The 22,927-nt window shown below is 37.8% G+C and overlaps 1 protein-coding gene across 2 annotated transcripts in view; it reads right to left on the minus strand.

Moving 5' to 3' along the window:
* Positions 1-22,927, minus strand: part of SQLE (squalene epoxidase) — a 24,614-nt gene continuing 1,687 nt past the window's right edge. The window contains exons 2-11 of one of the 2 annotated variants that reach the window (XM_082363086.1): positions 19,668-19,920; positions 12,948-13,128; positions 11,365-11,461; positions 10,310-10,423; positions 10,054-10,225; positions 8,132-8,227; positions 3,587-3,729; positions 3,012-3,108; positions 1,260-1,347; positions 1-537 (exon numbers count right to left, since the gene is read on the minus strand). In XM_082363086.1, the coding sequence (XP_082219212.1) occupies positions 345-537; positions 1,260-1,347; positions 3,012-3,108; positions 3,587-3,729; positions 8,132-8,227; positions 10,054-10,225; positions 10,310-10,423; positions 11,365-11,461; positions 12,948-13,128; positions 19,668-19,920 (1,434 nt within the window). In that variant the 3' untranslated portion in view covers positions 1-344. The remainder of the gene's footprint in view (positions 538-1,259; positions 1,348-3,011; positions 3,109-3,586; positions 3,730-8,131; positions 8,228-10,053; positions 10,226-10,309; positions 10,424-11,364; positions 11,462-12,947; positions 13,129-19,667; positions 19,921-22,927) is intronic. The other variant, XM_082363087.1, reaches the window with a different exon arrangement.

A 22,927-nucleotide genomic window follows, 5' to 3' on the forward strand; every position in this document is an offset into this window, starting at 1 on the left:
GACATGAGAGTTCGTTCTTCATTTTATTTGCATGTCCCATAATAACTCATCCCAAATACTGAATTCAAAAGACAAACTGCACTTCCTCAGTGTTAGCACTAATTTATGGTAACAATCATTTCTTTTACATATCTATCTTATTTTACCCTTCATTTGAAATTGCAAATTAAAGTATATATTTACATGTTTATGTACAAATAACTTCAAAACAAATTAATCCCAATCTTGGTCCAAGAGTTCCCCACTTTAGAAGCGGTATAGTACTGTGCTATGTACATCTCTTCCAAGTCTCTTCAGACTTGGGAAGTTCCCAGTATTCATTCACAGATGGTTCCCCTTTAAGCTTAATGAACCAAGTACTTCATTTCTGAGTAAATTAGAGGAAATATTACAGAACACGCTCTGTACAATACAGCACCGCTACTGAAAATGGCTCGGGGTTTTGTAATCCAAGGTTCTGATTTAAAGCAAAAATATGTGGCATAGGCTGCAACGGCAAAGAAGTGTCCGATTAAAACCAGAGGATTAGGAGACAATCTGTAATAGGAAAGATAAAAAGTATATATACATATATATTAGTAAGACCTGGAAATGAAAGTTGACTCATAAAGAGGTTCCAATTATATATCATCTGTAAAGGTAAACACACACTCTATATTTTAGGAGACTTTACAAGCTTGTATCTGCCAGCTAAGGGACAAATTAAAATTTTTTTTTCTTACAAGAAACTACTTAGACTTCACCCCTGTCAGAGAAGCCAGTAACTCCTCTTAGTTTATTAAATTGTATGTTTTGAGCTGTTTTCTTTCACTAATCTTGAGATCTCAGTCTGAAATAGCTGGATGGCCTGGCTTGTTGAGTCTAGATTTTTCAAAAGATAACAGTGTTGACATTAAGATAGCAGATGAGGGAGAAAAATCTTAAAAGAATTTCATTTTGCAGACTTTCCAAGAATAATTCTACATATGTCTGCACCATCAGAACTGTTACTGAGTTTCATGAGTCCCAACAAAATTAAATTCTAAATATAAACTTCTATTAATCATGGTTCCCATAGAATCAACCCTGTTTCCTAGAACAAAAATGCAGCACTAAATATTGCCTTTTTTCATTTCTCTGGGCTGCGTTTTGTTTGGGATACTACTGAATGATAAAATGGCAAAAGGCATAAGGGAGAGAGACTTGCAGTCATTCATAAACCCAACTGTCCTAAGAAAACCTGGAACATCCGTTTCCTCTGTGTCATTGAAACAACTTACACAGAAAGCAGCCCAACTGGACCAGCAACACATTCTCCACCAAGTTTGAAATAAAGAAAACACGCTTTTCTTAGTTGATGTAGGGAATCTAAAATAAAAGTTAAAAATTACTCCCGATCAAATTATCCACACATTTATGTTGGGTATTAATGAAATGTCAGAAAAAATGAATGTGTAACATTTATTACACCTTACAGATAATTTCTAAAAAATCTAGTTGCATTTCAGCAACCCAAGACTTCCTTTAAATTTCATAAGTAACATTACACATAGTAATTTAAGTGTGAATAAACTTTTTCTGCTAGTAAATAATTACTAAACATGTAGGTCTTAGAGTTATTTAAAAGCTATTTCCTTGACTGTGTTGTAAATTCATTAAATGATGCAAACTACTTTGTAAACTTTTCTTATAAATACACAGTTCTAGAAACCAGATCCCCAGTCTCTAAGATGCCTGATCCATATCTCTGAGCAGTAAATTATCAAGTAAAAAGAACAGCTGTGAAGAGTAAATAATAATGCCTTATATGTGTACATTTTTTATACTTTTCGAAATAATTCATTAAACCCTCACAACATAATATAATCAATCAATAACCTTTTTAATAGTACAGAACCAATGTTCTTCTCAAGTATGCCTAGATTGTTCTTTACAAAAGATGAAAAAGGATACGACAGGTAACCTTTTACTCCAATAAAGCTCATTCCTCCTCCACTATTCCGTAACTTTTTTAATGTTGTTTTGTCGGCAGATTCAAACTCATCATGTAAGAAACTCAAGAGCTTAGAAAAGCTTAGAAAGAAGAGCTTAGAAACACTCCAAATTTAGTTCTTTTCTTGCCCAACCAGCCATTGTAACTTCCATGCTCAACTAGCAAGAGAGATTTGCTTGGCAAATCACAATAAGTTGTCTTTGCTTTTAGCAAGAATGATGGCTAGAGACGCTGCAGGAAGCACTTGTACTGCATCGTCCTTTGTAATCAGATCACCAAAGTGTGGATCGCTAGGGCCTCAGCCAGGTCATAGAAACAGCTTTGTTGTAAACACCTGAGGTGATGAGATTCAAGTTACATTTATTCTTGAAAACCTAAAGGTCTAGTTTTACTAACCTACCACTCACTAATTTGTACACGGCCATGGTTGGGAGGTGGCACAGATGCCTTTTCCTCCATTTCTGCCACTGTTTCTGCTAAATCATGTTTTCCTTAATGTATAGATTGACCATCACCTCATATGGAAACAAAAACAAAAGCGTGGGAACATTTCTGCTTGTGCACTTTAACAGGAGACAAAATCTAGGCTTGATATGAAGCTCATATTCATTTTACAAAATACGACTTTGAAAAGAAATTGAAACTAGTGTTCAGGAAGAAAAAGATTAACAACTATATTGCCTTTTAATTCATGGCCAGAAAGATCTTCCGTCACAGTCTCATACATTTGCATAAGATTTGCATCACAATCTTATGCATCTGATTTGGACCAGAGGGGTGAATGACGACACATTATTGAGGTATTGCTATTAAGGCTGTCTACGGAAGTAACAGCCTTCCACACAAAGTGATGGATACATGATGATTGAAAAAGTCTTGCTCAAGGGTTGAGTTAAAAAGGACTACCGACTTGGAAGTTAGCAAACTCAGGAAACATTTCTATTTCTGGCCTAATCACTAACTTTTTTGTAATTAAGTTCCCTTCCTGTGCTAAAAATCTGCACTTCAGCAATATTCTTTTAAAAATATCTGCACTTACCATCTGTGGCAGAAAATAATTCATAAAGAGCCTGAGCAAGGATATTCACAACAAAGGAATGAGACGTTTTTCTTGTCCAATAGAATGATTTTTTGGCCTAAAAAGAAAAAAGATCACTTATTATATGGTAAAGGGAAGGAAGGAAGGGAGAGAGGGAGGGAGGAAGGGAAGAAGGAAGGAAGGGGAAGGGGGTAGAGGGAAAGAGAAAGAAAGAGCACAGACTAATGTTTATAATCCCCTAAACTGATGATAGGTATCCTGAGGACTATTGTACAAGTAATTATGCCTTGTTCAACATTTACACACCCACCAAAAAAAAACATCTCCAGAGCAATGAGTTACATCTCTGAAGCTAAGTGGCCCATGTAATCCAATGTTATATAATATCCAAGTACAGAAATTCTAAAAGATTCATAGGTGACAAGTCAAGTTCTTACTCCTGAATAAGACTGCTTAAGAATCACTTACTAAAGACCAGGCTCCTAGGTACAGACCTCCCCTTCAAAGCCCCATTCCTCTTAGGCCCCAGAAAGAAATCTGTTTTGTGACATTTTTGTCAAAGGATAATATCTTACCTGGAAAACAGCTGCATCATCATAAAGGTCAGGGATACCCTTTAGCAATTTTCTCCATAGTTTTATATCATTAAAAACAACAGTCATTCCTCCTCCAGTAAGAGGATGCCTCATGTTATATGCATCTCCCAAAAGAAGAACACCTATAAAAAGAGAGAAAGTAGATTATGACATCATCCTGGAGCATCCTTTAAGACAAACAAAAAGACTACTCTGTTAATTTATAAACATTTTGAATGTGAGCTAGTAAATGAGAATGTGAAAATACAAGGGACTAAATCATGACTAAAATTTATTCAGGCAAAAATTCAAGAGTTGATTCAATTAATATTTATTGGGTAACTAATACGTGCCAGACCCTGGGGATACAGTGAGAACAAGAACATGGTCCCTGCCCTCAAGAAGCTCACATGTGACCCTAAGATTAAGTCAATGTCAAAATATTTATAAGGCCTCTTCCATGAAAAACCAGAACGTACAGGCATCCACGCATAAAAAGCAAGCCTTCCACGAGGGAAAAAAATCGAGAGGTCGTTGACGTTTCACAGTAATATTTGCTGCCAGCATGTTATAGAGAGATGTCTGTATGGTTCTAAGGGAATAGGCAGATATTCCAAAACCATCAGAAGTTAATTTAAGAGAATAAGCCTTGACTGAATCTTAGCTGAAAATTAGGCCCCCTTAAAACAAAACTACAGAAGCAGAAAGCTCCGCACTTTGACTCGAGATACACCTCCTGACCAAGCTCCTGACTAAGGTTCCCATCAGTTGTCAGCCTGGCAAATGACCTATGACTTAGAGGGACAGTTAAACAAAGCATTTATTTAATTTTGTCTCTGAGAGCAATAGCCAACCATAATAATAGTGGCGATGTGGCAGAATTATGGATAATTTTTTTCTGTAATGTCACAATATACTACATTTATAACTAATTATAGAATACACATATATTTATGAAAAGGTATATTCTAAATATTAATCCAAGTTTTTTATGTATTAGTCTAATACCTTCACTAAAAACCACAAACTATAACCAGCTTTTATTCCTCTTTCTCCATGGAACATTCCCAATCCCACCAACTAGGGTATGTTCCCACAGCATGCTGTTTATATCGATTTGGCACTGGCTTTCATTCTGCTTTGCAGTATAGTTTGTTCATATGATTGGTAGTTTTATGATGCATGTTTTTCCATAGCAAACGATAGCTGTTTATGTTCAGGAACCACAGTATAGCGACAGCTCCCGTTCACACCTCTCCTCAGGGCTCCACACTCCCGTTTTCAATGGGGCTCCACCCGGCCACTCAAATGACCTACCAGCCCTTCACACTATGTCCAAAAGTGAACTCATCATCTCTCCACACTTCCCTAAACTTACACACTTTTCCCTGTATTTCCAATGTCAGCAAATAGGTGGCAAAATTATCTAAGCCTGAAACCTGGGACCCATCAAGAGACCTCACTCTTTCTTACTACCGTTAATCACTGAGTTTCATGCATTCTTCACCTTAGATGTTACCCAAATCCATTCTTTACCTTCCATTTTTATTGCCACACCTTAATTCAGGCCTTTCATCATCATTTACATGGAATAATTAAATAGCCTTACTATAGGCTTTAGTCTGAACTTTCCTCCAAACCACCTTCCACAACATATCAGAGTAATATCTTTGAAACAAAACTCTAATCATGCCACTACCTTGTTTAAAACTTTTCAGTGAACTATTAGAACTAATAAATGAGTTCAGCAAGGTTTCAAGATACAAGTTAAATATGCAAACGTCAATTTTTTTCTATACACTAGCAATGAAGAATCTTAAAATGAAAATAAGTCCACTTACAATAGCATGAAAAGGAGTAAAATACTTAGGAATAAATTTAACAAAAGAAATGTGAAACTTACCCTCTGAAAACTACAAAATACTGTTGAAAGAAATAAACTCTTACATTTACAGTCAAATTTTGACAAGACTGCCAAGGCAGTTCAATGAGGAATAGTCTTTTCATCATATGGGGCTGGTGCAACTGGATATCCACATACAAAAGAAGCTGAACCCCTTCCTCACACCATACATAAAATTTAACTCAAATGAATCAAAACACCTACATGTAAAAGCTAAAGCTATAAAACTCTTAGAAGAAAATATAGGAGTAAATCTTCATGACTTTGGGTTGAGCAAAGACTTTACATATGACATCAAAAGTGACACAAGAGGGGTTTCCCTGGTGGCACAGTGGTTGAGAATCTGCCTGCCAATGCAGGGGACACGGGTTCGAGCCCCAGTCTGGGAAGATCCCACATGCCACGGAGCAACTGGGCCCGTGAGCTACAACTACTGAGCCTGCACGTCTGGAGCCTGTGCTCCGCAACAAGAGAGGCCGCGATAGTGAGAGGCCCGCGCACCGCAATGAAGAGTGGCCCCCGCTTGCCACAACCAGAGAAAGCCCTCGCACAGAAACGAAGACCCAACACAGCTAAAAAATAAAATAAATAAATAATAAAAATTAAAAAAAAAAAGTGACAAAAGAAAAAACCAGATAAACTGGACTTCATGAAAATTAAAAACTTCAAAGAACACCATCAAGGAAACCAAAATGACAATCCATGGAATGAGAGAAAAACTTTGCAAATCATATATCTAATAAGGGATTTATATCTAGAATAAAGAATTCTTAGAACTTAATAAATTTTTTTTTAATTTACCCACTTAAAAAATGTACAAAGTCTGAACAGACATTTCTCCAAAGAAGATACACAAATGGCTAATAAGCACATGAAAATATGTTCAACATCATTATCCATCAGAGAAATACAAATCAAAATCACAGTGAGATATCACTTCACATCTACTAGGATGCTATGAGCAAAAAGACAGATAATAACATGTCAAGGATGTGGAGAAATTGGAACCCTCATACATTGTTAATGGAAATGTAAGATGGGTCAGCCACTTTGGAAAACAGTTTGGCAGTTGCTCAAAGCGTTAAACAGAGTTACCATAAGACCCAGCAATTCAATTCCTAGGTATATACCCAAGAAAAAATGAAAATAAATGTCCACACAACAACTCATACACAGGTATGAACCAAAAGTAGAAACAACCCAAATGTCCATCAATTGATGAATGGATAGTCAAAATGTAGTACTGACGTATCCATACATGGAATATTATTTGGCCATAAAAGCAAATGAAGGACTGATACATGTTACAACATGGATGAACCTCAAAGAAGCCAGTTACAAAGGATCACATTGTATGATTCCATTTATAGGAAATATCCAGAAGAGGCAAACCTATAGAGACAGAAGGTAAATTAATGGTTGCCTGGGGACTGGGAGGAAATGAGGAGTGACTGCTAATGGGTACAGGGTTTCTTTCTGGTGTGATAAAAATGTTCTAAAACTAATTGTGGTGATGGTTGCACAGACCTATGAATACACTAAAAACTAGTGAACTGTACACTTTAAATGGGTGAACTATATGATTTGTGAATTATATCTCAATGAAGCTATTATAAAAAAGAACTTTTCAATGACTTTCCATCGTCTATAGGATTAAAACTAAACTTTAAATAAATATCTTACCTTTCTACCACTCTGACACCTATCCTATGCTCCAGCCATAGGAAGCTACTTGAGTTCACTTAAGTGCCACCATTTCTCGGCCATCCTAGCTTTTGCCTACTTAGAAGTCCCTCATCTCTCGGGACCTTCCTGGTGGCACAATGGTTAAGAATCCACCTGCCAGTGCAGGGGACGTGGGTTCAATCCCTGGTCCGGGAAGATCCCACATGCCGCGGAGCAACTAAGCCCGTGTGCCACAACTACTGAGCCTGTGCACCGCAACTACTGAAGCCCGCATGCTCTAGGGCCCACGTGCCGCAACTACTGAGCCCATGTGCTGCAACTACTGAAGCCCGTGCACCTAGAGCCCGTGCTCCACAACAAGAGAAGCCACCGCGGTGAGAAGCCCACGCACCGCAACAAAGAGTAGCTCCCGCTCGCCACAACTAGCGAAAGCCCGCGGGCAGCAATGAAGACCCAACGCAGCCAAAAAGAAAAAGCCCCTCATCTCACTGTCCACCTGATGAGCTCCCACTCACCCTCCGTGCCCCAAGTCCAGCTCTGTTTCCAGAGCAATGTCTTCCCTAATCACCCTTCCCAGTTCACAGGCTCCCCTCCCTGCCTTGTACACCCCACCCCTTCACAGTGAATCGGGGGTACCATGAGTGGGCTTTCATTACAGCATTTATCAGCAGTGTTCTGAAATTATCTGTCTATATCTCTCACTAGAAAACTGCCTTCTCTAGATTAAGGACTGTATTTAATTAACTGTTGTATCTCCAATAACTAGAACAGTGACCTATATGTACTCAATATTAAATAATAGATATAAAACTAATTTTGGTATTACTAATGCATTACTCCACAGTAATCAAGTTTCCGTACCACATGTTACAAACTGTACCACATACATGTCATTTGGAGTAATGAATTTGAATATTTGGAATATCTTTTATAAAATCAGTCCAATAAAATAATACCTTGTTTGTTTACTGGTGAAGAAGGGAGGAAGCTTGCTGGCATCGACCTCAAACGAGAATTCTGAGTGGCTTCTAGGAATGGTTCTTTCAGGTGATCTGCAGTAAAGCCCACCCCACCAAATAAATGGTTTATAACATTCCAATTTCAAGTTATCACATTTTCTTATCAAGAATAAACAAATACCTACTACACATCTGTTATGGTTGTTACATATATCCCTTGCAAAAATTCAAGAACTAATTATTAATAAAATCGTTCATTAAGCACCTAGTTATTCAAGCTAAGGAATTACTAAGGAATCTAAGAGAAAATTAATGTAAATAGATAAACATAGAGCTGGGTGATCCAGAAAACTTGAGGAAAAGTGAAGCAAATCAGATGAGATGAGACAGGGAGAAAAACCACCCACCTCTCTTCCAAATGTTAAATGCTAGGTATCATATATTTAACACCTAATTTATTGTCACCACCATATTCTATAAGATCAGATGAAATATACCACCAATTCACAAAGAGCAGGAGGTATGTACAGTAGAAAAAGGGTAAGATGTATAGAGCACTACCTTTCTCAGCTTTAGTTTCTTCATCTAGAAATGAAACAGCTGGATTAGCTTATCTCTGAGATACTGAGATCCCAGTTTTAAAGTTTTGTGCTTCTACTTGTATAGAAAATAAACTTTCTTTTCATACAATTCGTAATCTGGGAATATAGGAGCAGAATGCCTATGCTGAAACTATTCCTTCCTACAATGAGTAGAATTTCCATAACTTAACTAATATGAGCATAAAACTACACAGTCTGCTGCAACTAAGTTTCGGATTGGGGAAAAAAAATCTACATAAAAAAAAATGCTAAAAATATCACATTATGAACTATCCTTTTCCTAAATATGCATAAATATGCATAACTCATTCTTTCCATCTGAAAGCTTCAAAAATGGCTTAACTGAGTGAAAATGTATTGAAGTGCTGAAAATGTCATTGTTAAAAATCTAAATTGGTCCATGTATACCTTAATTTCTGTTAATATTCTGTTAATTATTAAATAGAGTGCTTTCACTTAGTTTAAAAAATAACTTTGCTTAATTTAAAAAATAACTTAAAAAACAGAATATTAAAACAAAACGTACTCATACCAAGGATAATGTGCTATTACTATAATCATATCATAACTGGCAAGCAGGGTTTCCCTTCAATTTTATCAATATTCTTAATAATTTGTTTATATTTCTTTCTTACATCTTCCTATTCTCAAAAAATAATAATTTTAATGAGTGTTTTACAAAGATGTCTGAAAGACCCCTATAGCCCTCATGTTCTGAGGGCAGAGATGTATGAGCCAGACAGACCTGCTTTCGACCTTGGCTCTGCCACTTACTAAAGGTTTATATTTGGAGAAGCTAAGTAACCTCTCTGAATCTTAGTTTCCTCATCTGTAAAATGGGGATCATGATAATGCCTGCCTCACAGGGTAGTTGTGTAGACATTCAATTATGTTAGTAAAACACCTCTTATATGGTAGACATTCAATATATGGTAGCTATCATTTCTACAAAAACCAAGCACAAGAAGTAATTAAGTATAAGAGCTATTTCAAGAATTCACATACCTAGACTGCTATCCAGACTACCTTAAAAAATACCATATATGCCACTATTAATGATTATTCAGAAAACTATAATTATTACTAAGAAAAAATACATTGAAACTATTTTTTTTACTTGGAGATTTTTTTTATGTGCTAGTTTAAATAGTTCATTCAGCTCCAGTGTAGCTGACTGACTGGATGAATTTTTCACCTGCCATCCTTATCTTTGGCCTAATTTAGACAAAGCTTCAGTGAGAACTGGAAATGAAGGGCCTTTTGTGAGACTTGCTTGCAGACAGTAGATTACAATGGCAGTGAAATACTATTTCTTACCAGGTAATTGTGGGTAAATGTTTTCAGTCATGTATTCTCTTAAATTCCTTGGCATTTCTCCTCGGATGTCAACAAGTACTCGAGTTTCATCAGGTGAAATCTGGTAGATGAGAACTGGACTCGGATTAGCTAAAATAAGTTCAGCATGATTTGCTTTAAACTGTGGTGCATTCTAGAAAAATAAATAAATAAAATATTTTAATAATTTTCAAGTTTCAAGTTGCTTTTATTTCCTACAATTGCATTCCTATGGTACCTTCATAAGGAAGCCAACAAAATGTGAAGAAACAGAAACTTTATTGGCAATCAGGTTTTTCCTGAACTTGGAAAAAAGTCCATCTGCAACAACGGTCAATGGAGCATGGAGTTCCTACAACAAAAACAAAGAATACTCAGCTAAATGGTTAGAAATACACAGTGAAAAGGACATTCTTTTAAAAGGTACATGAACAAATTTAAATACATTATGGGGCATTACAGAGTATTTGAAGATAATGCTATTGAAGGAGCTGTTACATGGGCTGAAGGTAATGCACAACCAATCCTTAGAGACCCTTCCCCTTGAGTCCCTGAGGATCACCTTCCTCCAAAGCCCTACCATCCAAACCATCTGGGATTAAGCTACTTTGATGGACACTGGGGGAAACTGCTACAAAGCAAGCACAGCCCATAGAGGACTGAATCTCATTACAAATTCCAAGGACTAACCACATTCTTTTATTCTAGAATTTTCTAACTGCACATAGTGCTTTCAGTTAGTGGCTAGGGCTTAGAAGAATTTTTGTACACGTGGATGTATGTATTTATATTATCTTGTAATTGCCCCCATTAGAGTATAATTCCTAGGACGTGGTTACCCTATGGAGCAGCTGGGAAGAATCAACAGATAAGCCTTTGACTTTCTCTTCTTTACTAAACCAACAGGAGCAAACTATTTTATTCTGCTATTTCCCCAGACATTCTCTTACTTTTTGCCTTTCTTACTTAAACAATAGTTTATTTTATTCTAATTATTTCTTTTATGCTGAATCCTTCCTTTTTGCATCTTCCAGTTCCCCTCTGCTTCTCTCTTAGGGTACATTTCTCATTTCAGTTTTTAATACAGTTAAAATCATGGTGTTTGTTTCTGAAGTTATTTGAACAGCATTCTGAAGTGCTCTAAAGAACAATGTGTTCAATTTGGTGCAGAGGGCTTAGAGAGATCTCAGTCCCTTTGATGAATAATAAATTGGTGAGCCTACTTTCTTAAAGGAGTAGGAGAAAAAGAAAATAAAAATCTCTTAGGAAGAGCTAATATTTGATACATCTCACCTTGATGTCTCCAGTCTCCTTATCCCGGTACTGAACTCCCATCACAGCATCATCTTCTTCTAGTAACTGCAGCACAGTGCCCTCAATAAACTTTGTGCTAAAAGATAAATAAACAGAAATAAATTCTCTGGTAGCACAACTGAACAATTTAAGTAAGGAATGAAAAATTCCCTTTTCTTTACCTCCAGTTTACCCATGTAATATGGACACACATGTACATAGAAAAAGGTCTGGAATGATGAAAAGCAAAGAGATCATTAATAGATTTTAGAATTGGTGTGGTTTTAATTTTCTAATTTCTTTCTTTTTTTTGTTTAATTTATTTTAATTTTGGCTGTGTTGGGTCTTCGTTGCTGTGCGTGGGCTTTCTGCAGTAGCGGCGAGCGGGGGCTACTCTTGGTTGCGGTGTGTGGGCTTCTCACTGCGGTGGCTTCTCATTGCTGAGCACGGGCTCTAGGCGTGCGGGCTTCAGTAGTTGTGGTACGCAGGCTCAGTAGCTGTGGCGCACGGGCTTAGTTGCTCCGTGGCATGTGGGATCTTCCCAGACCAGGGCTTGAATCCGTGTCCCCTGCATTGGCAGGCGGATTCTTAACCACTGTGCCACCAGGGAAGCCCTTAATTTTCTAATTTCTTAAAATGGAATACATATTACTAATGTAATGCTTTTAAAAAAATCATTTTAAAAAGTAACAGGTTTTATCTCATTCATTAAAAAATAAAATGCATGCAGAAAAATTTTACATACCCACACAAATTCATACACGGAATTGGAATTTATCTACCAAATTATTCAGAGTAGTTACTTCTAGTTAGAAGGATCATGGATAATTTTTACAATCTTCTTTATATTTTTGAGTATTTTTCCATTTTTCTACAATGAACATATTCTACTTCCATAGATATCAAATTCTTTCAGTTCTAAGAATAATCCACTCACTTCACTTGCTTTGTCAACACTTAAGCCTTTGCCAATGACATGAGGGTTCTCATGTTTAAAACTTAAACCTCAATTATAATGCATAGGGCTAGAGACAAATATAAGTTAATAATTAAGAGGAGAAGCCCTTTAAAAATTGTGAATCATTATACTATACACCGGTAACTTACATAATATTGTACATCAACTATAACTCAATAAAAAGAGAGAGAGAAGCAGCCAGTTCTGTCAGTCTAGGTCCTTAATATGAATGGAACAGGGATCTTCTCTTGAAGTTCTCTAACTCTGACTTTTAATAAAAAGTACCATAACCACAAACCCCAACTCCCAAATGGGCACATATGAACTTAAACCTTAATTACAACAACCATACCCTCTAAATTCCAACCACATAAAAGATCACATATATTTAGTCAAAGGAAAATTCTCAATAGTTCTATGTCATTCAAAGGAAAGTTATCTATATGATATTCTTAACAAAGGCATTGAAGAGCTAACATTCTGCTAACTTATGGTTTATTTTAATATAATAGCTATGTTCTAACCCATACCCAAACACTTCTGAAAATGTATAAAATAGTATTTGTACGAAGGCCAAGTTTAAATGTGTTTCTTTAACATCATGTATTTGAAGCTGTAGTCTTACTTGGGCTCTGCCATAGCTGCTTTCCGGAGACTCATGATGAACCTTCCATGATGGAAAGCTCTTCCACTCTGCACATGACTGTTTTCTGACAAAGGGAAAGGAATCTGAACCTCTGATTTGCTCTCCTGATCATGAATTATGTAGCCATTTACAACCTGGGCATCAATACCTTCCACTGTATCTGCAAAACAATTCAGGTCGAAAAAATCAATTTTGTAATATGCCCAGAGTTACACCAGGCACCAAGAGGACATGGACCATTGAAAATGAGTTTCTGTGTTCATAAAGCTATGATACCATTTGGAGAACTGGACATTAATATAACTATTTCAGAAATCTTAATGTTTCTGGAAGACAAGGCTTAGCAAATTCGTAACATCACAAAAGGTAAATATTTACATGTAAAATTTACTCATTAAAATTCATAGGAAAAATATTAAGACCCTAACAATAATGGGCAAAAGTGTATAGATGATTCACACTAAGTAGTACAGAAACATTGAACGTATCAGGAAAAATGTTCAAAACTTGATTTAAAAAAATCAATGAAATAAAACTGAAACAATAAGACACCAAATCTCTCAAAATTGCTAGTGAGATAAAGATAAAATGGATAAATTTATATATTACTGGTCATTTAATAAAGTAATAACATTTTAGAAAATAAGTACAGCAATAATTATCAAGAACCACGAAGAAGTTAGCATCCTAATTTTAGTCTTGTAATCCATCTAAGATATTCATCCTAAAGGTATAATTCATATTTTTAATAATTATTAAAGGTGTATACAAAAACAGGTTCACTACAGTGTTACCTCTAATAAGAATAACTGTAAATAACCTAAATATGAATCTAAGTTAGGTAAAGTATATTATTAAGTATGAACCGAGAAATTACTATGTACAGGCTTAAAATTATGATAAAGAATGGTTAACAGTATTGGAAATATGTTTCTGTGAAAAAGTGGACTTTAGCATGTATATTAGTCACATAATATATATTTAAATACATTAAAATATATTAGGGATTAAGTACATTAAAATAACTTCATTTCTGATGATAGGAAAACTTTATAATAAACAATTTTTATCACATATCTATCTATGCTAAGATCAAAATAAATAGTTTCTGATATGCTTTTTAGTCACACTTAAAGTCCAGTCAGGGACAAGCTGGATGAATACTTGTCACACATCTGACCTAGGACCAAAGTAAGTTAGTTTTTTGGTATGGTTTCTAAATTATTCCAGTTAAAATTCATTCAGAGAAAAGTACACATATATCCTAAAAGCTGCCAATTAGCAGTGTATTCACTTTGGATCTCTTTGCCAGTCTTTACTGACCTAAATGTTTAAAGCCCATCTAGTATTTCTACTTTTGTTTTGTCAGCTACTGAGATAGCTTGTTTTTCTTAAGCCATAATTATATTATGGAAGAACTTTAAATGCTAAAACAGTCCAATTTAGAACACAACAGACAATGTGAAAAGTATATAGACGATGTGAAAAGCATATAGTAGCACAGTAAAATTTTTCCTCGGGTAAATTATCCTAAGTCAAGTATATAAATAAGGTCTAATTTAAGATTTCTTGAAAAATCTTTCTTTCTACTTTATTGATGAAATCGAATATGACAGACTTTGGCACTTTTACTTTCTTAAGCAGGCAAGAAGATGGCACCCTAAACCTTAATGAAATTCAGGCTTCACAAATACTAGTTAATAACTTTGAAGACAGTGATGGGACTTAGAGCTGTCACTAACTATTAACCACATAGCTCCAATATTAGACTACTACTATCAACATATCAGATAAACTGGCATGGAAAACTCTTCCACATTGAAAAATGCAGAATTGCTTTCTATAAAAAGGCAAGCTAAAAAACAAAACCAACAAAAAAACTGCATATGCTAAAAATGAAAAGCAACTTCAAAGTCAAACCAGTGAGCAAGTTTTAAAGGCAACAGCATAAGGGTATCAGAACCACAAGCCTAAAAGGCTGGAGTTATAAGGACCACTCCTGGATAGGAGGTAGGGGCCCCCACGTGCAATGGACGTTGGAACTTGGCACCATACGTAAATTTCTTGTCAATACGACAGAGACCAGAAAAACTCAATTCAACGCCCTGAGACATGGCATGGAAGTAAGCCATCTACCATAGGCCATGGGTGGAGTCATCCATAAGAAAAACAATCATAACTTTGTACCATGACCTAGTGTGAAGTCTGAACCTCAAAATGAGTATACAGTGCATAATAAAATAGGTATCGCTTATGGAAGTCCAAATATAAATCAGAGTCAAGGAATAAATATAACAAAAGACAAACAAGATTTATGACATTTTATTTAAATACACTCAAGACCTAACTGAATGGACAGTATACCACATTCATGGATAGGAAGTCCAAGACAATTTTTCTAAACCTGAGCTAGACATTTAGTGCTATTTCAGTCATAATCTTGACAGGGTTTGTTTTCATGGGAATTGAAACCTGATTCTAAATTTTATATATAGAAAAGCAAAAAGGCCAAGAAAAGTCAAGATAATCCTAAAGAAAGTGAGGTGAGGAGGAGGTTCCCCACTGGATAATGAGACTTATTATAAAGTTATAGCATTTAAATTATAATGTATTCATTTGAAGAGTTCTAGATATTAAGCTTAAGCCAAAGGGCAATCAATTCACTTATTAAAAACCCACACACCAGGATGGGTCAGTCGGTATTATATTAAAAGTCTACACTCCAAAAAGTAACTATTTCAAGGGCTTCTATTATCCATAGCTCATCACACCTGAGGGGGAACTGACAGCATAATGAATGTTAAAAAGGACTCTTGCTATGATATTAAAGGTATGCATGATGCGTGGACTGGCTAAAATACCTCAGTGGCTCCCCTCCCTCTTGCATGGCTCTCCTCACCCTTACATGAACTACCTATAAGAACCCATTGAGGTTTGTTGCCACAACCTTGGACATATCCCCTGAGGCTAGATTTCTAAATGATTCTATATCCAGTCATTAGTCTGAGGGCATTTCCAGTTGCCTGATGTTCAACAATAAAGGTAACAAAATCCTGTCTCAGGATACTGTCACATCTGCCTCAAGTGACCCTCTCATGGAGGGTGATGGTTAGGAAACTTAAAAGGACAGAGGCGGACCTCCCTTCTTCACAATGCACTCTCTCCACGTGGGTCCAGAGCCCTGCAGTCTTTTGCTTGTCCTCCTCATCTGCTCCTTCTCGGTCCTCTTTTTTGGCTCCTGCTCACCTCACTGACCGCAGGGGTCGTCTTGGACCTCTTCTGGGCAATGTTGTCTCGTCTCATTTAAATACCATGACTCCTCTCTTTCTCTCATCCCTCACATCTGATCCATCAGCCGGTCCTACTGACTCTTCCTTCCAAACATCAATATATTCCCAGAATGTGGCCACTTCCCCCACCTCTACGGCTACAACCCTGGTCCAAGCCAACAACTCTCATTGATTCTGCAATAATCCTCTAACAGGTCTCCCTGCTTCTGACTTGCCACTTTATGATCTACTCTTTTGTCTACACAATAACAAGAATATTTTAAAATAATATTTCTAATCATACTTCTAAAATGTGAAATCTAATAACTCCTCTTCTTAATATTCTCCAGTGGCTTCCCTTTGGAGTGAAAGCCAAATCCATATAATGGGCCACAATGGAATCCAGCCCCCATTGCCCATCTGACCTTTTCTCTATAACTCACACCACTCAAGTCAACACGATTCTCCTTCCTCGCTCTTCAAAGAGGCCAGGCTCACTCCTCCCACCAGGCTTTTCCCCTTGATTCTCTCTCTGCCTGGAGAGAGAGTCCTTTCCTCCAGATAGCCCTAGGGCTACTCCTTCACCACCTTCAGTCCTTTACTCAAATGTCATCTTCTCAGCGAGGCTTTCCCTTCTCCCACTTCATTATTTAAAAATTACACACCACCCTCAACTCCCTATCTCCCTTTTCTGATTCTTCTCTAAAGCCCTTATAACCATAACATATACTCTAATTTTTATTTATTCATCTTTTATCACCACCGTCTACACTAGCAACTAGAATGTATGCTCTATGAGGGCTGGAATCTTTGTTTTGTTCACTACTGTAGCCTCAGCACCCAGAACAGTACTTACAATACGGCCAATGCTTAATAAATATTTGTTAAATGAAGGAATGAATGTAACCCCTTTAGTCGCCTCCCTCTCAACTTTATCTTCTCTGTCACCACACAAACATGCTCTATCTAGTATCAGAATACCCCTCCTTTGGGGACTTCCCTGGTGGCACAGTGGCTAAGAATCCGCCTGCCAGTGCAGGGGACACAGGTTCGAGCCCTGGTCCAGGAAGATCCCACATGCCACGGAGCAACTAAGCCCATGCGCCACAACTACTGAGCCTGTGCTCTCGAGCCCGAGAGCCACAATACTGAGCCCACACACCACAACTACTGAAGCCCATGTGCCTAGAGCCCGTGCTCTGCAACAAGAGAAGCCACCACAACAAGAAGCCCACGCACCAGAACAAAGACCCAATGCAGCCAAAAATAAATAAATAAATTTATTAAAAAAAAAAAAAAACACCCTCCTTTATCCTCACATCTGCATCTCACCTCTGCCATTTCTGTTTTCTGTTAGAGAAAAACTCCTCGAGAGTAGTTTTCTAGTCTCAAATTTTTTAATCTCCCACTCACTTCAGTCTAGGTTTCGTCTACACAACTCCACTGAAACATCGTCAATGTCACAAGCAACCTCCAAATGGCCAAATCCAATGGCCCTTTCTCTACCTGAGGGTCATCTTACCTGACCCTTCATTAGCAAACCATGACATGGCTCCTTTCCTTTCCTGATACGTACCCGTTCCCTCCAGCTAGAAACATTTTCCTCTCTTGGATTAAGGACACCAAACTCTCCTGGCTCTGTTCTGCCATTCTGCCAGCTCCTGCTCAGTCTCCCTGGCAAGCTCATCTTCTTTTGCCCAATCTCTAAACACCAGTTTCCCAGGACTTGGTTTATTCTGTCTTCTCTTTTCCCCCTGCACACTCTCCTGAGCTGGTCTCCATCACTGCTGTGGCTTTTAAGTATTACCAATATGCTGACATCTCTGAAATGTCTACTCCAGCCAGCTCAAATCACTCACTCCTCTGCACTCGAGATTCATATATTCAACTTAACATCTCCACTTGGATATCTCAACAGGTCTCCCAACTTCCTCCCAGGGCCTGTTCCTCTCTAGGTCTTCTTATCAGCAAACAGCACCGCCATCTACCAGTTGTTCAAATCAAAACCTAGGAATCATTTTTTAACACCCCCTCTCTCATACCTCACATCAATCCTTTAGTAAGTCATGCCATTCCTGCCTCTTAATTTGGTCATGAATCTGTCCACTTCTCTTTACATCCTCTCTACCATACTAGTCCAAACACCATCATCTGTCATTTGGACTTAGCAATGAGCTCCCACTAGACTCCTTGAGTTGACTCTTGCTACCCCACCACCACAGTCTTGGAGGCTATTCACCACACCATATCCACACATTCTTTTAAAACAGCATTCTACAAACTGCAGGATGTGACTCAATGGTAAATTGTGAAATGACTTTCGAGCTGTGAATTGTATACTTGGGTAAAATCATGACAAGTATTTAAAAAGTAAAATTGCAGTCAGATTTAGGTATGTTTGTAGGTACTGAGTCAGGATATAAGATGTGTTTGTCATTGTGAGTAGCTGTCAAAGGTCTGAAGCCTTTATAGAGGCGTAAACAGGATCCTGTCATATTCCTGCTCCACTGCCTTCAAAGCCCTGCATGATCTGGCAGCTGCCTACCTCTCCAACCTTAATCTCAAGCCACTCTCCTTTCCCCATTACCCAATACTTTCTGGCTACACTGGTCTCCTTTTCAGTTCATTGAACAAAATAGCAAACATTTACATAGTGCTTCCTACACACCAGGAACTGTTCTGAATGTTTTGTCTTTATGAATTCAATTAATCCTCTTAAACTATGAGACAAGGACTCTTTTAAGTGTGCCAGTTTTACAGATGAGGAAACTAATACACAGGAGGTTAAGTAACTTAGCCAAGATCACACAGCTTTTTATGTACCTGAGGTGGTAGTCAAACCCAGGCAATCTAGTGCCAGAATCAATGCTGGTAATTACTACAACATACTGCCTACCCTACATGCCAAGCAAGCTCTTTCTCAATTCACAGCCTGGGCCTATATCTTATACTTTGATTCCCAAGAGTGATAGCTGATCTGTCTTGTTCACTAGTATAGCCTTGGCACCCAGTACAGCACCTCATACAAAGCATACAGCAAATGTAAGTATTTCCTAAATGAGTAGTATTTAAAAAGCACTGGGTTAATGGATGAATGATGCTTTAAAAAAAGGTTCTATAACAGGTACACCATATGCACTCTACAAATGATAGTTCCCTTCACCTTTCACTAAATTTCATGCCCTCATTCTGGTTTTCCAGTCTTCAATTTTGACCATTACAATTTTTTAGCCACTTCATTTATCTCACTAAGGCTACTTCATATCTCCTCATGTTTATTTTCTCCTTTGCTCTCATTTTCATGCAAATTTGTTGCTAAATGAATAGAGTAACTTTTACGCATGAAAATAAAATGGAATACCTTTTTACCAGTCATAGCAAAGAGTGCTTGCTTATGCCACATAACTCCTAAAAATCACTATGAACCTACCTTCAAGACCCAGGTCTTTAAGGACATGATAACCACCTGGCTGCAGAAATTCTCCAAGTATCCTGTCGGGCTCTTTTAAATCTCTCTCAATTACTGTCACCTTTCTTCCATCTCTGGAAAGCACTGCCGCCAAAGCAGAGCCGAGTACACCAGATCCCACGATGATAATTTCTGGATCATTTTGAGAAGATATCAACGTAGAGGCAGTTGCTCCTATTAAGGTTGTTTCTGAAATACTGGTTCCTTTTTTGCACTGTTTTTTAAAATAAAAGTGAATTATGTAGCCACATTTGTTATCTTTAAATCATACTACTACTATATAGACACACTGGACATCTGCATCTTAGGTAAAAACTATACCCTAAGCATTATCAAACCAAATGAACTGTTACATTTTTAAATCCAGATCATATATAAAAAACAATGATATCAAAATATTGGTTAAACAAAAACATATAGTAATATCCCAATAAAATTAAATTATATTCCATCATTCAAACATATTTAGAAAATGCTGTCACATATTTATAAATCCATAATAGGCCAAATATAAAAAATGTTTACAAGGGGCTTCAAAGACTTACAGGGAAAATTCTATCATTAATTATTCAATGCTTCAAATATATACTGAGCATCTACCAGATGCAAATCATGTACAACTTTTTTTAAAATTAATTAATTTATTTATTTTATTTTATTTTTGGCTGAGTTGGGTCTTCATTGCTGCGCGCAGGCTTTCTCTAGCTGTGGCAAGTGGGGCTACTCTTCGTTGAGGTGCGCGGGCTTCTCATTGCGGTGGTTTCTCGTTGCAGAGCACAGGCTCTAGGCGCGCGGGCTTCAGTAGTTGTGGCACACGGGCTCAGTAGTTGTGGCTCGCAGGCTCTAGAGCGCAGGCTCAGTAGTTGTGGCGCACGGGCTTAGTTGCTCCGCGGCATGTGGGATATTCCCGGGCCAGGGCTCAAACCCGTGTCCCGTTGGCAGGTGGATTCTTAACCACTGTGCTACCAGGGAAGTCCCATGCACAATTTCTGATATGACTTCATGTTGCAAATTATTCAGCACCCTGTAGATATTTCAACTATTCATCTTTATTTTCTCCCTCTGGGTTTTCATCTGAAAAATCTACCTTAATCTAAAATCACTTTTATATAACAAAAACTGTCAAATCCTGGCTATTGATCTATTAATTGAGAACATTTAACTTAAACTTCCAAGAGAATAACTCATTCTGTCCCTTGGGATTCGACCTGTTCACAATTTTAGTCCTTACATATAAGAATATATTTAATTTACCTCCCTTTTCCCCTATCCTGATACTCTTAAGAGAGCCTAGTCAAACAAGTGGCCCTCCAGTTTAGGAATAAGGACAAACATTAAACCTATCACTCATTGGGCTGACAGTAAAAACCTTAACTTTGATTATAAGAAGATGAAAAAGGCCTGTTTTGAGAGATTTATGCCCACTGAGCATAACAGTGCCTGTTACTTTTTTTTTTTAATGAATAACTCAATATTGTTTGTTTCTTTTGTTTTGATTTTAGCCGTGTGCGCTGCGCGGCATGTGTGATCTTAGTTCCTGCACCAGGGATTGAACCCTCGTCCCCTACATTGGAAGCACAGAGTCTTAACCACTGGACCGCCAGGGCAGTACCAATTCAATACTGTAATAAGTACTTTTTCTTGGTATGTGGATTCACAAATATGAATACATTTCAGATACAGAGTTGCAAGGAACCATCTTCCTTGAGTTCTCTGACCTTATCGATTAAGACTAAAAGCCATTTTGACAGGGTTTTAATGCCATTTTGACAGGGTTTTAATAAAAAAGGAAGGAGATAAAACCTAAAATCCTTTAGAATTTTAATTCTCTGTGATTCTAATATTCATTCAGCTTCTATAATGGACTGGGGCCTTCCTGTCCATTCTATTTTTTTATAATTTCTCTTAGAGAAATTATCTTTTCACAATAGAGTCGACTCTTACTCTCAGTATTTCTTAACGGCCAGAGCAACTGTCTATATTTAAATTACTGTTCTGAGAGCAAGAAAAGCCCCTTTTGTCATCTTACCCATTTGTTATTAGTTTTTCTTCCTAAATTTTCCCTGTTAAACACACACACACACACAATCCTGGAAGGGGAACTCTGGAGAAAGTTACGCCTTTCAGAGCCTGGTCAGTAGATTCGTAGTTCCCACTAATGGGAACTTAGTACTCATTACAGTCTACCAACTCCCAGGTATTTAGGAAATAAGCAGAAACCCGGAGGTATTCACAAAGTGGAACCAACAGTGACTGCTGGTAATCCAATTTCCTACCCCCAAATTTCTCTACGGTATGACAACATTCCAGCCACCTGGACCAGTGCTCAGTGACCTTGAGGGACGTTATCTCAGACAAAGATACCAAAGACGTCAATTTGAGGATTAAAGATTCCCTCTCCCTCCCCTCCCATTCCTCCAACCCACACCCACCCTATCACTGAATTCAGCACCACTCCAAAGGTTCCTAACAGACGGAGACTACCTTTAGACTAATGTTAATAGCTACTATTTATCACGGTTATGAACCAGGCATTTTGCAAACATTAAATCATTCAATTCGCTAACGACCAGCCAGGTTAGTGCTGTTCCCACCTAAAAGAGGCAACGGATCCTTACAGAAACTAAGCAATTTGCCAAAGGTCTCACAGTCAGCAGTGGTGAAGCAAAACTCCTAAACCGAGCCCCCACCTCCTCTGCAAACCGTGCTGATCTGTACTGCAGATACAGGAAAATGATGGGGATCCAGAACCCTCAAAGAGTGAATTATTTTGTAGGCCACACACCCTAACGTCAAGTCACTGTCGTCCCTTACTTGGCCTACTGCTGGAGTCTCTTACCCCACATCCCTGCTTCCACTCTTATACTCCTACAATCCATCCTCCACACAGAAACTGGAATGTGCTTCTTAAAAGGTAAAAATCAAATAGCATTACTCCCATACTTAGAATCCTCCAGTGCTCTTGGGAAAAAGTATAAACACCCAAGGGCAACAAACCCGAAATGTTCTGGCCTCGACAACCTTTCCCCCCTCATCTCCCACCACTGTCCTCCTCTGCTGTCTTTGCAGGGATCGTCATAACTTCACGTGTATTTGAAGACCCACCTTTGATTTAGGAACATGGCTGAACTGCACACACTAATTAGTCTCTTGATTTAGGCCCTTGATTTACTGAAGGCTCCGCCGACGTGGGGAGAGCAGGGTGTTTTGCCCAAGACTTT

Source organism: Balaenoptera borealis, assembly GCF_965194805.1.
Source record: "Balaenoptera borealis genome assembly, chromosome: 17".
Taxonomy (NCBI): Eukaryota; Metazoa; Chordata; class Mammalia; order Artiodactyla; family Balaenopteridae; genus Balaenoptera; species Balaenoptera borealis.